Source organism: Haemaphysalis longicornis, unplaced genomic scaffold (assembly GCF_048455015.1).
Source record: "Haemaphysalis longicornis isolate Haplotype H1 unplaced genomic scaffold, Haemaphysalis longicornis Haplotype H1 scaffold_8, whole genome shotgun sequence".
Classification (NCBI taxonomy): domain Eukaryota; kingdom Metazoa; phylum Arthropoda; class Arachnida; order Ixodida; family Ixodidae; genus Haemaphysalis; species Haemaphysalis longicornis.
This window is the reverse complement of record NW_027526445.1, coordinates 182,656,374-182,672,811: the sequence shown is the minus strand read 5'-3', so window position 1 is coordinate 182,672,811 and position 16,438 is coordinate 182,656,374. Positions and strand designations below refer to the sequence as shown.

General features: G+C 46.7%; 1 protein-coding gene across 1 annotated transcript in view; it reads right to left on the bottom strand.

Moving 5' to 3' along the window:
* Window positions 1–16,438, bottom strand: part of LOC144148608 (proteasome activator complex subunit 4-like) — a 76,346-nt gene that overhangs the window by 13,245 nt on the left and 46,663 nt on the right. The window contains exons 22-29 of the mRNA XM_077680118.1: window positions 14,700–15,020; window positions 9,053–9,162; window positions 8,551–8,604; window positions 7,251–7,380; window positions 6,234–6,500; window positions 5,210–5,335; window positions 2,140–2,292; window positions 356–460 (exon numbers count right to left, since the gene is read on the bottom strand). Coding sequence (XP_077536244.1) covers window positions 356–460; window positions 2,140–2,292; window positions 5,210–5,335; window positions 6,234–6,500; window positions 7,251–7,380; window positions 8,551–8,604; window positions 9,053–9,162; window positions 14,700–15,020 — 1,266 coding nt within the window. The remainder of the gene's footprint in view (window positions 1–355; window positions 461–2,139; window positions 2,293–5,209; window positions 5,336–6,233; window positions 6,501–7,250; window positions 7,381–8,550; window positions 8,605–9,052; window positions 9,163–14,699; window positions 15,021–16,438) is intronic.

Sequence of the window (16,438 nt, the reverse complement as noted above, 5' to 3'; positions counted from 1 at the left end):
CGGGGGCCTCCGTTGTCCAGAAACAAGAAGCTCCTGAAGAAAGATTAACTTTTCTTCAAATATTTCTGAATTTCCACGTGGGTATACAGGCCTCATTATATATGTAATTATTTTTTTGTTCCTACGTGGTTCATAGCATTTATATGCTAAAATGTAACGTTTTAAAAATATATAGTAGGTTGTTAAGAAACAAGCGACTATGTGCGGATTCTGAAGCTTCATCTGAACAATGAGATTGAGGCTTCAAAAATTGAAATAGTAAGATATAAAGTTGCCGAATCTTCGGTAAGGCAGAAAAAATTGTGGTCCTCAGTTTCTTTTATTTTCAACGATTGGACACTGGTATTTTTCTCACCGAGGCGGTGGCCATGCACGTTCCCCAGTCACCTAAGGTTTCCGGCTGAATCGCCGCCAGGCCGAGAAGCAACGCTGGCTCCACCACTGCTCGTAGTTCCTGCATCTGGAAGGAAACCCAGCTCGCGTTTTTGTTTGAAGCGTAAAGAGCTTGAGAAAAAGAGTTGTAGGGGAACTAGCAAACCTAGCCTTACAAGGTTCGAGCAGCACATTTTCAATACTACTGGAACCTCACCACTAGGGGTCTTCAAAGTTTTGTGTCCTTCGCAAACCGGAAAAAATGCTGTTGCCGAAATGTAGCCGAAGATTCGGATGGACATTCTGACATGGACACCGGAGTTTCGCCAGCTACGTGCAACAATAATCTCCACGCATATATAAGTACGAGAATCACCAAAGTATATCATTATACATATAGGACGTATCCCATCATAGTATTTGCTGCGCCCGCCCATAAAGCTACCTGTACCTTTGGAGTCTATTAGTACTGCTTTCAAAAGTGTACAGAAGCGAGGAATTGGCATAAAAGTGGATATTTCGTTGATTGACCCTTGAAAACCCGAGGGCATTACATAAGGGGACATAAGGGGCTCATACCTACTGTCCATAGTAAACTTTGCCGGGTGCAGGAGATAAAGCGACGGAAAATTTTTCGTAGATCGTAACGTGGTGGAGCACTTCTATGATGTGTTATACTTGTTAATGTTGGCAGGTCATGCGATACGCGACAGTATCGCGATACATCCATGACTCGCCTCGACTACTGCATCGTGTGCCTCACGGAATTTACTCAACCTTGGTCTAAGATTGGAAATATCGAACGTCATTAATTGGTGAATACCAACAACACACCTCCAGAAGACGTACTGGCCGTTTCTTGCACACAGCCACCAAGAAGTTTGCATTCCAGCGTCCGAACCATTCGCCAAATACCACTGTATCAAAACAAGGTAAACGAATCTATGCATGTCGCCTTAGGGAATACATAATGGTGGACTAAGTTACCTGTTCCTCTTACAAAAGTGTCGTTTTCAAAACCTCGTATGTGTCGTGGTGACTTTAGCTCATTCTCATTTGTTTATCGTGTTCCTGCATTTGCACACTAAGGAACTTCTTGCAATGTGTTTATTGCTTTAATATTAATGGGCTGCTGCAACCATTTCGGTTAAATATATGTCGTTATGCACTTCTGCACGTTTTTAGATGCGTTAAGAATGATGCACTATTCAGTATTGGCAAACAAAAACACTGCGTAACTCGCATGCAGCACAAGCCGTAGACGCTGACGGGTACAATTAGTCACTTATCAAAACAAAACAACGCCATGAGAAGGAAGACAGATTGCGCCTTATTCCCGCAATGTACCGAAGAGGCGTTGTAAAAGGGGCGCGAAAAATGGGGCGTGAGCAATTGGAAACAGCCCCGTGTGTTGTCTTCACTTGTACTGGGAGGGAATATTACGTAATGGGCGTAATTAAAGTGCATAATGAACAAACCGTGTACGCCAATACATGTACGTATATAAGGCTCTGAGGTCATGACGGGCAGCCCAAAAAGGGTGAGTTCACCAAACGGAGCCCAGTGAAAGCATTCGTCAGTTTCTCTTGGAAACATGCGGCCATTATTTTCTTCAATTGATGGCGCTACTTTACCGAAGGGACATCGGCAGCGTCAGAAAAACAAAATAGATACCTCATATCGCCCATGTCTCTGTGTGCATGACAGCTCTCAATCCTTCGTAAAGAATGTACACTCATTTATTTGAGCCTTCAGCGGCGGGTATACCTTCTCGAAGCCCCAGTGCTTGCTTCCGCGCAGGAGGCCAGCGAGCACTTCGAGCGCGCAGCGCTGCTCGCTCTCCTGGCTGCTGTTGAGCTTGGGGAGGGCGAGATCCTGGAAGAGCGGCAGCACGGAGGCGCCGAAGTTGCGGAACAGGCCCTGCATACACAAGACGGAGGTCGTCAACGTGATGTCACCCTCTTTTGTCGTGAGTGCGAACACGTCATTAACTCGACGTGTCCATGAGCAGTGACAGAAATATGTGATGTGGATTTTCTATACTTCTGACATAATTCAAATGAAAACGGTCTGCGATCCTTTTTAGATGCGACGCTCAGAGCATCTCTTGTCGGCGGCCCTGTCCTTCCTGCGTGCGTCCGTTGTCCGCGGCATGCGTCCGTTGTCCGCAGCCTCTCCGATAGCGAACACTCTCTCGCGAGGGGCATTGGATTGGATTCAATTGGCTTGGCTTGGCATGGCTTGGATTGGATTGGATTGGATTGGGTTGGATTGGATTTGGAGTGGATTGGATTAAAGTGGATTGTGTTGGATTGTGTTGCGTCATAGCCGCGGCAGACGCACTGGCGCCGGCGCGTGCCCAGGTGAGAGCGTGTGCGGCCCAGCGCGCTCTCACTCCGCCGGTGGGCGGCGCTGCGCGCGGTGCTGCGCATGTGCAGTACTCTCTCTCTCTCCGCGGTTTCCTCTCCTTCAGGCGCGCTGCGCATATATAGCGCCTAGAATATAACCGGTGTGCCGCTTTCCGGCGGCCTTTCGGTCGACGGTTGCTCTCCGCTTGCGCTTGAACCCCCTCAGCGTCGCATCACACCAGGTTTCTTGCGAGGGGAGGTGGGCGTAATTTTTTGCTGTAGTTTCCGTTTTCAAGCTTGTCTACTGTGCCTGCGCAGTATTACGGCGAATGCTTTATCGCGAAGTGGAACAGACTTCCTGTCCCTAATAATGCAGCAAACACGACCGCAGTTCGAACAAATTACAGGAACGGCAGGGCAGGCTGAAATACACTAGCATTACACGTTGAGCGTTGTGGTGGTGTTTTCTTCCTGCTGAAGTTGTTTGCAGACGACTGCAGGACAACTGCGATGCCCATGATCGTGATAACACCATTACCGCTAAGCTATGTTACCTAACAGCTGAAGAAACAAATATTTAGGTACAAAAAAGTCGTCGTCTTTTATTGGAACAAAGATGGCTGAAACGCGAAGCTTTCTCCGATACAAACGGAAAGTTCCCTATTCAATCGGCCACAGTTTAAATCTGCCGCTAAGATTAGCTAACCGGATATGATATGTGATTCGGTTAGGTCTGCGTTGTCATTTATTTGGGCTTCCCATTGGTTAAGCGTGTGGCTGGTCAGCTTGCCATCTGTTGACCTGTAGAGGATTTCACTATCATCATCGTCATTGCTCAGCCGCATGGAATACACTGCACTCGTCTGCACAATGCAACCCGTAAAGACATCTTGCTGTTCATGCGGTGTGCGATTGATGTGACCTGTGTGGAAAACCATTGTTTAAAGCTGGCTTTCCTGCAGCGAAGTTGGCAACCCTGCAGTGCGGCTATCTACATCGCCATCAGTGAGGCATAGAAACGTTGGCGTTAAAAAAAGATTCGGTGATTGCGTGATAATACCCGGTTCAATGCCGTTAATACCCTTCGCGTGATAATACCCGGTTAATACCCTTCGCTCGACTTTGTGCCAACGTTGCCAGTTCTCCTTGTGGCATTAGCTCTAATTTGAACTAGAAAATTAGGACTATCTTGCTAGCATTACCTCAGTTTCTGTAGAATACGTACCAAGTGTTTCTAACCCTTTGTGCGCAATATCCGCTTAGTGATATTTATAAGCTACGCGCCACGGTGTTCTGTATACGTTATAGCACATACGTCAGCCATCGCTTACGTAAACCAAATGAACGAATTCGCCAAAAAAATTCTGAAGTGGATAATAAGGCCCTAGTGCCTCAATGGTTTGTTCGCGGCAACCATTGTGTCTCTGAAGGGAGCTGCGCTCAAGATTAGGCCCAAGAAAGCTCAACACGGCTTTTTCGTATCCTGTAAACACCTAAGCAGCGCTTCAAACTACGGACAGCGTTAAAGCTTCTGGGAAAGCATACCAGGGTTGCGCAATTGCTGCAGATCGGGTTTCCACGGCCGTGAATACTTTCACAGTTGTAATTAAAATGCGGTGGTTTGATTGCACAGAACACTACTTTAACTCTCCCACGTCAGAGAGGTCTCACCAGCCCAGTCCCCTGCATTGTTAATGGTCACCGCAAGACGGTGCTACAGTGTTCTACTTTCAACTCACTGCTCGCTCCGGGAAGGTGGTAATGGTTAACGGGTCGGCCTCGCAACTACAGGGATATCGGCGCGCCAGGTATTGTCTAGGCCAATTAACATCACATTGTTTTTCACTAATTAAGGTGACCTGAAAAGTAATGCGATTTAGTCGGACTACGTCGACTGTTCATTACCTATCTGCGCACACCTTCAGAACAGTTCACTTGATGTGATTTTCGCAAATTACACAGAACTATATTTCATGAGCGTGAAGGTCGGGTATGGAGGACGAAAAGCAAGGACAACAGCCTTGAATTCTCCATGAAATTGCGAGACGCGTTGCATAGCTAACGTAGTTTTTCATAAGTTCCAAAATGGCACTTTTTCACCCTTTTTCTCAATGCTCAACGTTTGCGCGTAGTGTTTTTTTTAAGAAAACATACTTATGGGAAAGATCTTAGTGTCGCTCTGAAAAGCCGTGACCTTCTGTTTAAATTGGAAAAGGTCGAGGGTAACGTGTTAAACATTTGGCATGTGCTGACCCTGCTGCTCAGCCAACATGTTAAACACCCGGGTAACACGCAGAGGAACGCTGGTTGCGGAAATAAAAACTATTGGGAGTGCCAATACAGCCTCACCAAAGCTCTTTAAAGGTCGATAAACACTGTCAGATGTATTAGGACAAGGTACATCGATGCAGATGTGTGTTTTTCAGTGTACACCTACAATTCGGACAATCTATTAGGGCGGAAGAGGTTTAGAACTGACTGTGACGTACCTTGAACATGTAGTAACGGTCGACGTCGAAGCGGTCGACTCCCTTCTTTTCCTCGAGTGACAAGTACGCCACGAGCTGCTTCACAAAGGGCTCCGAGCGGAAGGCCTCAAATATGGCTGTTTCCGACTGAAACATACAAGCAACCCTAGTTGTATTAGAGGCAGAAGGGTTGTAATCCTTTAAAATGCTAACCGTGTTTGAGGCCCGCACTACGAGTACAGCGTGAGTGGCCCACGTGAGTGCAGATTTTACATGAACACAGACAGCGAAACCTTTTTACGAACACCTGGTTTGCTTCTTTTAGGCCGGCTTCCCCAAACAGTACTCGAATGTGAATGTACATCGTGTAATATACGTTAAACAAGAGTACAACAAATCAGCTCTAGAATAGAACTTTCACTACTATAACATTTGTAAGTAATGCAACTCCCAGACTCAAGAGAATGCAAAGTTGAATCCGCCAACCTCTTCCCTAAGTAAAGTCTTAACACCCAGAATCGCTACTCTTCCACAGCGAGCATCTCTGTCGTTTGAATCAGCGACGAAAACACTTAACTCCACCCAAGTGCAGAAACTCAAGAAACATTAAATTATCGTCCGGACACTCGCGATTTGGGCGATGTGTTGCTGTCCGCCAACTGCGACCAATGGCTGTGCTACACGGCTGCTTCCAAGACTTTCCAAATGCCGTTGAACCATTTCTCTATCGAGTACACAGGGCGCAGTTGTGGGTCACGGTCAAATTGTCATTTCAAAGCTCCTCTGTAGCACGGGCGTAAGTCATATGAAAACGGGGAGGAATAGAGAATGGTGAGCATGTTTGCCATGACGAAAACTGGTTGTAGTGAGGGACACTCATGAGCACTGCGGTCGGGTTGACTCATGACGGACGTTGTTCTCGTCTTATTCGGGTTAGTTATTTGACACGTTCGTGGTCATTGTTGTGTACTTGTTTCCGTGAATCCTACCTACTCGGATGATAAAGGTTACAGAGGGAGAAACGCCAGCTTTGGTGACGCCTTACTGGTGACATGTCCTCAGGAGCGCGCTCCGGTGGCGGCTGCTCGCTCTCTGGTGCATAGACGAGCAAGGGTCGCGGTAGGCGGTAGAAGCCGATGTAGGTCTTATGCATGAACTGCATCTTGTCCCACTGGTCCCTTGTGATTGGCAGCCGGGCGCTATTGTACTGGAGCCAGAGGTTCCTGGGACGCCGTCCTCCGGCCCTTTCCACAAGGGTCGCCAGCGTCGGGCTGAGCTCCAGAGTGTCCGGGCCCTGTTCCAAGGCCTCGCGCTTTGGGTGGGAAGGTTTTAACTGTCTCAAGACTAGACGCACTCCTTGGATGGCCACCTGCAAAATGGGCCTACCATGTACTAATGTACAGGCACAGTACGGGGGGCTGTGGCTAAAGCTCTATGAATGACTGAGCAGGACATGGTGAGAAAGCGGAAATTGCACAAAATAGTTCCGCAAAAGAAAGTTAGGCGAGGTCAGGCACAGAAAACGAGATGTGGAATTCTAGTTCACGACTCTGTGGAATGCCTGAAGTTTGAAGATCAATCTCTCGATATGTATTGTAGGCAGTGTCTAAGATGGTGACCGATGGTGCTCCCGCTCAGGTTTGCAGAAACAGCTCAAGTGCGCTTTTTTTTATATTTAGGGGATGGCTTTGCTCAGTGTGTGCATAACGACAGTGTAAAGAGGGCAAGTTTGATTACGGCTGCAAACTTAGGTTAACGCCCTTCATTTGCACAGGGCTTTACATTGTCTAATTGTGCAAGCTTAGCACGGAGCTCTAACTTGAACTGTTTGTATGAGGTGTTCCACCGTGTTTATAAGCAGAGAGTAGCGTACCCAGTTTTGTCACTGCGATTTTGCGATTAAGAACAGATGAGGCACGCGTTCCATCAAAGGCGCATCGCAGAGACGAAAAAACTGGAGCGGATTGGTCAATTCCTTCACCAGCGGCTAGACGGTAGGTGCAAGGGCCAAGTTGCACGTTCCTATGCAGCTACCACAGTCGACATTCTAGCAGACGCTCACCTTTCGCAGAGCGAGCATGTCGTGCGTGAGGTGTTGAACCAGGACGCGTACCGCTGGAGCGGGAAGATGCACGTCGCTCCGGATGAGCAGCCGAATCATCACCAGGGCCATTCGGCAGTGGCGCCAGTGGCTGCAACAGTTCGTGTCACGAGCCGGCAGATAGTGGTTGGTATGTGCAAGACATTACTGAGCACAACGCCACGCGTACCCCCGCTTTATGGAAATATTCAGGCCACACTTTCAAGGTGAAATCATTAGGCATCTATGTTATCGGAAGCGCATGGAATAAAAAAATCGTTTCTGAGGTACACGGAATCGCACACAAAATCATCACCGTCCCGGGAAAGGAAACTGAAGGAGGGTCCGAAAAGGGATCAGGTCGAAACAATCAAAGGTGGCTGCAGACAACAAAATAACTTTCTGCGCGCTATTCGAGCAATGCGAGGCGAAGCATTACAATGACGACGTGCAAAAGGAAAGGTTGCAATGACGATGACGTCATACAAGTTCGACATGACCCCTATACTTTATATTTCGCCCTGCAGGCTTACGAGCGGGCCTGACACGACTCAGCACATAATCAGCCGAAAGGACGGCGCGAGAAAATCGGAACTTTTGACCGCAGCTTACTGGTGCAGATACTTGTGTAACATGGTGGAAAGAACCTATACTACGCCAGCCAAGTAGTTTTTATTCCAGTAACGTCATTTGGTCATGTCATAATTGACTTCAGTGCCTCTTTATTGAAATGTTGTAGTTTTTTCTCTGAGATTCAAAACTTGTCGCAGTAAAGGCGTAATACAACAGGTAATACCACTACCAGCAACATATTTGTATTTTGAGGTATTTTCGACACACCTGGTACTTTTTCGACCGTAAAGTTCCTTTCTGCGGGGAACGAACAAAAAGTGTCTACAGTTTCTGGCGGAAGCTTTTGACCCGACTCAACAAAATAAAAAAATGGAAACGACAATTAAGAAAATAACTCTTTTTCATACCCCATTGTGAACATAAAAAAAAGTAATTTTAAAACAGCGCAAACTTCGCGGGACGAAGAGCAGACAATACAGCGCTTGTGTTGTGGTTTTCGCTGTGCCCCATCAATTTTGCGCTGTTCTATCATTATTAATATATTCCAACTGATCAGTTCTCAACCACAAAACCAAGAAGCCGTTTAACGCTTCAACTTGAACACCCAAATTACACCATTTTTTCTCCTTTAAAGGAGACTCACACAATTCCACACCCCATGCAGACCATACATTTATTACCAAGGAAGGATGTTCGCTGTATAACTCACAGGTTGCCGCTCTCAACTTGGGTTGCAAGCGTGCACACGAGGTCGTTGTATTTCCTGCAGTAGAAAAGAGCTCTCATTTTAATCATCTAAAATACTACCGAACAGCCAGGCAAACACTGCAGGCTTGGACTGATCTCTATATCAAATCAAACCTTGACAGAAGTAGCGTCAACAGATACCGGGATTTTCATTCCCACAAACGCCACACAAAAAAAAAGGATCCAGGGAAGGTCACTTCACACGTAACAAAGGTTTCTGCACATTAACTGAACATTCTTCGTATTGTGTGGCTGCGGCCCGCAAGATTAGAGAAAAGGTCTTGCAAGAAGACAATGCTGTTGCCGTCATGGGCTTCTTTCCTTTAATCAAAATCACTTATTTGCATCAGAAGCACTAAATGCAACTGGGTCTAATTTAGCCTTAGAATTATGATTTCTTTAAATCATACTGCAGCCCCTGGCGCGTGTGCAACGTGAAGCATTCAGCTACTAATGAGACTGACCTCAATGAGGAGCTGTTGGATTGTTCTTCGGCCTCCAGCACTCCGGACATTTCGTCAGCGCCTATAGTGGGAGCAAACACCTGGGCCGCGCTGATGCAAGACGCGGGAAGCTGCACGCACAAACCGAAAAGCAAAACAAAATTTAATAAAGTTGCTTATCGCGTGAAAAGATGCCACTGTTGCGTTTTTGGGGGGATCCCCCAGCCACTTCCACTGTGACATGGAGGATTTGTGGAGCATTACGACTTGCATGCCTGCTGCGGCGTCAAATAAGAAGCCATGTAACATTTGTACAAATTAAGACCCGTTCAATTCGTACGACGAAGATATCAATAAGTCGGCCAAGTATTATCTAGGTGCCTGGCCGGCTAATTTGTAGTATACAGGTGTCACGAGAAATACCCTCTCGGCCAGCGCCAACACCTCGGTGTTGTTGATCCAGTCAGAATTCGAAAGGTCACCAGGAGGGAGCTCACACATACCGCTATACAAGTGCCTATAGTGACTGAATCCTTCTAATCTGCGCTTGAAAAGCTCGATACCACCACGAGTTCACTAAAAGGTGTCTGCAGCAAGGAGGGGGGCCTAACATGACAATTTATTCATGTCGCTTCTGTGAGCTCTTTATCACCGTTTCTCTTTACGGTAACACGCAATACGTGTCGGCGCAAGATAACCTTCAGAGCAGTGTACTGTTTTTTCTTGTCCCGTGAAGTCCTGCTGAGATACATTATTTTTACAGGATACACGCCGTCCTAAAGTGTAGAACGAAGAAATGCCAGGGTACCTTACACCAGCTTTTGGAAATATCGCAAAGCTAGAACGACTTGTGTAGCATTCTAAATCCCCTTCCTATAGCTTACAAGATCCCGCTAATGGCGCCCGCTTGTTTGACACACTCTGTAAAAGAGGAACTTATGCTGACACATTACAGCCGGGTTCAAGAAGGGCAAGCCGGGAATAGACTCGAAGGGTGAGCGAGTTTAATGCATGGAAGAAGAAATTTACCTTCCCTTCTTAAATAAAGTTAAGGGGAGTGCAGAAGCTACAAGTGCGTCCAACTTTCCCTGAAGGTGCGTCCAAGCGATCGTCGAAGCTTTTAAGAATCAAATCGCTAATGAAGAACGAACGCCTGCGACGATTTCACGCTCACTAAGCAAAGAAATCTACAAATGACCTAAATGCATAAAGGTACGTGGTTTACGAGATAAATTTAAATGCTGTTGTACTCCTTCATGATCGAGGCGTGTATTGTCTGATGTAGAACCGTTCCTTTTTTGAGATTTACAAGTACCCATTTTGACAACAGAAACCCGATTTGGCATGGTAGATACCCGGAGTAGAGGCGGCTGCTGGGGCGATTAAGAAGTGTGTTCGCTATGTCGACGACTACCTTGTGTTCGTAGAAAAACGCAATAGCGACAATGCAGTGGCGGAAATCCCGAGGTGGTTGGAAGAGTGCGGTCATGGTCTTCGATGCACCGGTGAACGCCCAAGGGAGGGAAAATTACAATTCCTAGATGTGCTGCTGCGGATTGAGCCGCATCATGTGTGACGGAGGTACCACCCTAGAATCACCGAGCCCTTGCTGAATTGGAAGTCTGGTCATTCAAAAGTAATCAAAGATGGCATAGCGCTGTCATGTGTAAAGACAGCGGGAACCAAGTCATGCCGGTACGCCATGGTGGCCAGCCTTACAGAGCAGATGGTGTGTTTGAGTGGAGCCGGTTATCCAGAACACTTACTCACGCCAGCCTGCTAAAAGACGGCCAGATGGGTGAAAGCAAGTGCAGTCCGATCAGCAAAAAGGAAAGAACTGAGCGCACGTCTCGATTCCGTATACACATAAACTTTCCCACGAGCTGAAGAATGTGGCGGCTAGGTATGGGGTAAGGGTGATGTTTAAAGGGACACTGAAGTGAATTTGTCAAGCTCCCGTTTTTGCTTGCACTGCGTAGACTGGCTCAAATTAGCACACTTTTCATCGTTTATCCGGTTGACAAATCGGTAATTATTTTAGAATGCGCGAAAGAAGAAAAACTACCATGCGCGGTTTGCGGCGGCCGCACCAACTAAGGCTGTGACGTTGGGAGGAGGGTAGCCGTGATTGGACGATGCCCAAGGTTAGCAGTCAAACAAGTTTCGGTTTCGGTTTCGGTTCTGTAAAACATAACCAATGGCGTTGTTGGATGGGCATTCTCAATATCTCAGTAATCATCGTACCGCGCTTCTGCCATGTTGTCGGCTGTGAAATGCACAAGATAAGCCTCCCAGGACGGCTTGTAGTCGTAGCATTCACTAGCCGAGACCTACGCAGTGCATGAACGCCCTCCGCGTACCCGCAGACGCCCAAATGTCATGCGCTTTTCCCCCATATTTGGAGCTTGCCTCCCTCATGCCTGTATCGTAAAAAGCGTGTTCGCACCAGGCCAAGGGTCTGTTCATTCTGGCCTGTGCCCACTGCCTGCAAGCAGTCGGTGCTTATGGCAACAGCACACCAACAAGAACTCGCTAGCGCGCCAGTGCCAGCCTGCGCGCGTTTTGTGAACTAGTTCGTGTAGCCATGAACGTTGCGGCCCGAAAAAAGGTGAACTCAATATAGAAAACATCGGCGGAAAACAAAAAAGTTAACTTACAAAAAAAAAAAAACACGTACTAGCGGGGATTCTAACTCGTGACTTGCAGAACACTTGCGGTGACATACCTAGCGCCCCAGACAACTAAGCCACGAAGCGGGATGCGACGACCTTGCTAATATGAGGTATATATTGTACAACCGGTTTACACTTTTATTTAGTTTTGGCATTTCAAGCAGCTTAGGTGACTATTTGTTGTACTACGCTCGTGCAGTAAGCGTCGCCCGAGTTTCCACAGTAGCTCACGTCTAGCAATTGCATTTCGTAGACGTAAAAGCGTTCGCAGATGCGTAGTCGTGCTGCTGAACGCTGTGCTTGTTCGCCCAGCGCAAAAAAGTGCTTCCCGCGCCCTAGTTTTACGCTGTACGGTAAAAATATCAGTTGATTTTATTTCCTTAGTACCTATATTAACTTCGCTGACTCTTCTCCCGCCTTCAAGAGGCCTTATATTTTCCTACTGGCGTACCAGTCAGTGAAGCGACCTTGACTTGGAGCTAGATACAGTGTACAAACAAACCGAGTAAAGAAAGGCACATTCTTCCATTCACAAACGTGTCCTGGCTTCGTTTCAACTAAGCGAACGAATTGCGACCAAGCAATTTTTTTTAACCTCCTTGATTGCGACGACCCGCCGCCGGCCGGCGGACGAAACGCTGGGCCGACTGACTCTGTCTGAAGGCCGGGGAGCCGTGCAGTAGCGCAGCCAATTGCCAGCTCATCCCCTCCTGGCGTCACACGAAAACGCCACAGAAAATGGGCGAGCGTAAAGAGAGGAGGACAGCATTTTCGAATTAGTTTTTCTACTAAATAAAATCGCGTAAACGCGCCTAGAGTGGTCGAAACATGGCCTGGGGACTCCGGACTACAATTTATGCTAGTAATCCCGCAATGTTTACATATCACTTCAGTGTCCCTTTAATGCACCAAGAAAGTTGGGAGATATTAGCCCAGCCATAAAAAAGAAAGTGGAAAGAAAGGGCGCCACGCGAAGCCAAGGCTGTGGTGCGAAACATCCGTCCCAGCATGTAAGATGTACCACAGGGGTAGTTTACGATGTGGGATTATCATGTCGAGCGAGCTATGTCAGACAAGCGGGAAGGTGCATAAATGTAAGACTCAAGGAACATGAACGGGCCGTTAACAACAAAGACATACTATCACAGTTGGCAACGCATTGCGATGAGTGCGGATGCACGGCAAAGTATGGCGCTACCACGTGCTAGTACAAGCGTGTTAAACAACCAGGAAGATACTCAAAGCCGACGTAATCGAAAAGGAGGCGACAAATCTGCCACCCAGCCGTACCTAGGCCTATCGCCGCAAGTAGTAGTATATCTAGATAACATGTACCTTTTCAAAATAAATTTTAGTTGTGAGTGGTGCCCTGTTTGTGTTTACCTCAGTTCTTCGTCTGTGTCTTTTTTGCGCCTATTGAAGATAACGGAATTAACGCGTTCTTAAGAAATACCAGTGCATATTGTTCCATAATTTTACAATGCTTATTTTCTCAATCCTATCATTCTGGTACTTTCCCGAAGACGAAGAAAAATTGTACCTCTTCCCAAATCCCGCGATGCTAATAACCCAAAAAATTACAGACCAATAATAACCTCTGTCCCGAGCAAAATAAGGAAACACGTCATTTTCTCACATCTAGTTAAACTTTCTCGAAGAAAATCCTTCGTTTTGTTTATATCAGCACGTATTTTGACAGGGTTTCTCCTGTGAGACGCCACTCCTAAGACTTACTAATGACTTACTTGTTTGCCTCGACTCTGGTTACTCGGTTGATTGTATATTTCTCGATTCTACCAACGACTCATTTCTTTGCAGAATGAGTGCGCTAAATATTGAGCTCACACTGCTGAATTTAACGCGGCACTTTCTCACACCACGCGTTTAATTCGTTACTGCAAATGACATTGACACGCCTCTGATTCCAGTTGATCCTGGCGTCCCCCAAGGATCGGTCTTGGGTCCCTTATTGTTTAACTTACGTGAATGACCTGCCTAACAACACATCTTCTCATATATATGCCCTTTTGCTGACGACTGCGTGATTACCGTAAAGTTTCAAATGATACCGATACCTTACCTATCCAAGGAGACCTCAAAAGCATTTCCCCGTGGTGCCGCATATGGAAAATGGACCTCAATACTAACAATGCGTGTTTCCCGTACAACTTAGAGTGCGCGAGGTATTACATCAATTTCTAGGGTCAGTCAAATCTTACCGTTGCCTGCGCATCCATATTACTAACACCCTTTCATGAAAACCACATGTAAAATACATAACGGCCAAGGCTAATCACACTTCACGTTACTTCAAAAGTTATTTTGCTTAGCTCCATCATCATTAAAGTTACTGCTGTACACCACACACGTGCCTCCATAGTGAGTACGCATTTCCAATATGGGATCCAGGCCATGCTACACTAACACGCGCACTCGAAGCCATACAAAACCGGTCAGCTCCTTTCATCTTGGCGAACCGTCATCGTACAACTAGGTCAACTGTCATGAAAGCGACGTTATACATCTTCCATTGCTTGATACCCGCCGGAAGCTGTCTCGAATTCTTTTCCACAAGATTTTCTATCCCAATCGTTCTTTGCGCTCGCTTTGAATTGAACCTGCACGATTCATATCTCGTCGCGATCATTCACAAAAGGTCAACGTGCTTCGCTGTAACACATCAGCGCACCAACAGTCCTTTCTCCAAACCAGTCATGAGTGTAATTGTCGACCAGCCGCCCTAACAACTAATAAAAAATGCATTATCAACCCTGGTTTAGTTTTTTCATGTATCATGTACTTTTTTTTCTCTCTTGCTGTCGATTTTTTTTATTTTGCATCTGCTTCCTTGTGTACCTTATGTGTATATTTATTATATCTTGCCCATCCCCTCTGAAATGTACTTCACTGTACTCTGAGGGTATTAATAAATAAGTACCGATACCAAGTAGCCCAACATGCAGCCTTAGTGAATTCGGAAGCGTTCCCCATAATACCTTGAGCGTGAGCTGGGTGGTCTCGAGGCGGTTCATCAAGGTCCTCACAATAGAGTCCAGAAGGCCGACAATGGACGGTTTCTCTGAGTCCCTCGACCCAACTAGCGCGGGCCACAGGCGGCCCAGAAAGCTCCAGTCACCCACGACCAAGAGGTGGCCGTGGTGGGAGAGCAGCATGTATAGGGCGCCCTTGAACTGCTCATGGGTGACGTCGGCCCGTGCGGGTGTCAGTAGGTCTACCAGTTCGTCCAGTAGCAGCGTGTGCGAGCCCCGGAAGCTGCCCACGCACTGTGCCAACACGTCCTGGGCGAGTATGCGGATCTGGGAGAAAACCAACAGCACGCCTGCTGACGCTTGGTTGCTAGTGCGTACGTCAACGTAGGCTGTAGTCCAGTGTTCGACAGAACTCAGGTTGTGGCCAGGTTGTGAGTTCATAGATTCTGTAGATTTTGAACAAGGATCGCGAATCTGGTCCGAAAGGTAAAAAAAAATTCGGAATTTCACGACCGAAGCTCAGAGAGAGCGAGAACTCAGGCGGAGAAGGATAGCATTTCAAATTGCTTTACGAGGTTATAAACAAGCTTCATGCTTTGGCGACCTGGAGAAAAACTGGGAAAAATGACGAAAACTGCTACTTTTCTGCGAAAGACATGCGAAACATTCCTACGATGACTCCTGACCTCCTTGCCGCATTTTTCAGGCAGAGGGGCAACGCGAATTCAATATTTGAATGAATGGTTAACCCTAATGTAACTAAGTCCAAGTAACAGACATGATTGCCGGTAGGACGTTTCGCGCTTGAGAGGGAGACCGGGGTTGGGAGAGGCCGGATTATCCCAAACGGACGTTGCTAAAGCTAACGCGAACACTGTTTCTAGCACGAACACGAGGGCGGACGTGTTTAGGAGCCCGGGTCAGAAACGGCAACTAAACCCCTGTAGGCAACGTGTACAACAGACAAATGAATCGTATTTGATTAATTATGGGGCTACATAGCCAAGAGGACGCAGATATTGAACTAATTATTACAAAGCATGTCACAAATCATAGACAAATGCGAGAATTTCGAATACAGTCACTGGCGAGCCGCGAGCAATTGAAGACTTGAGATCTTGCCTCGCTGTAGTGGCTCGTGGAGAGGCGAAACAGGTCCATCATCAGGTCTCTGTGCGTCTCCGTGAATACGCCCATGTGGCGGCACAGGACGCGAATCTGTAAGATAAAAAGTAATACGGCGGAACTGAGTGTGAGAAAGTCGCTAAACAGCAGAAGGAGAGCCAAAATGGCGCCATGATCATTTTTTGTTTGAGATGAAAATTGATATTCTGTGCGAAACGGTATCCTCACCATTGGACTGGCATTATTTTAGTGAGAAATAGCAATAGATTGTTTTGTAAAAAATATTTTAAGATGAGATCGGGCAGGGCAACTTTCCACATTGAATGATGTGGCAACTTTGGGTATCTGCAAAACAAAGCGCCGATTCTTCTAAATCTCCGCAATTTTTTGAAGAAATATTGGTAACTTTGCAGCTGGATTCAAAGAATTGACTTAATCATTTTTATATTTGAGAAAATATTTGTAAGCTAGTAGCGAGAGCAATGTCGTTCAAAAGCGGCACTTTTTAAAGCAAAAATTTAATACATCGGCCTGAAAGCTAAGCCGTCTATTTTTGTAGCCTTCTTTACCATGGCCTGCTGAACACTTCGTACCCCGCGCATTGCTCTAGAAAGAAACTT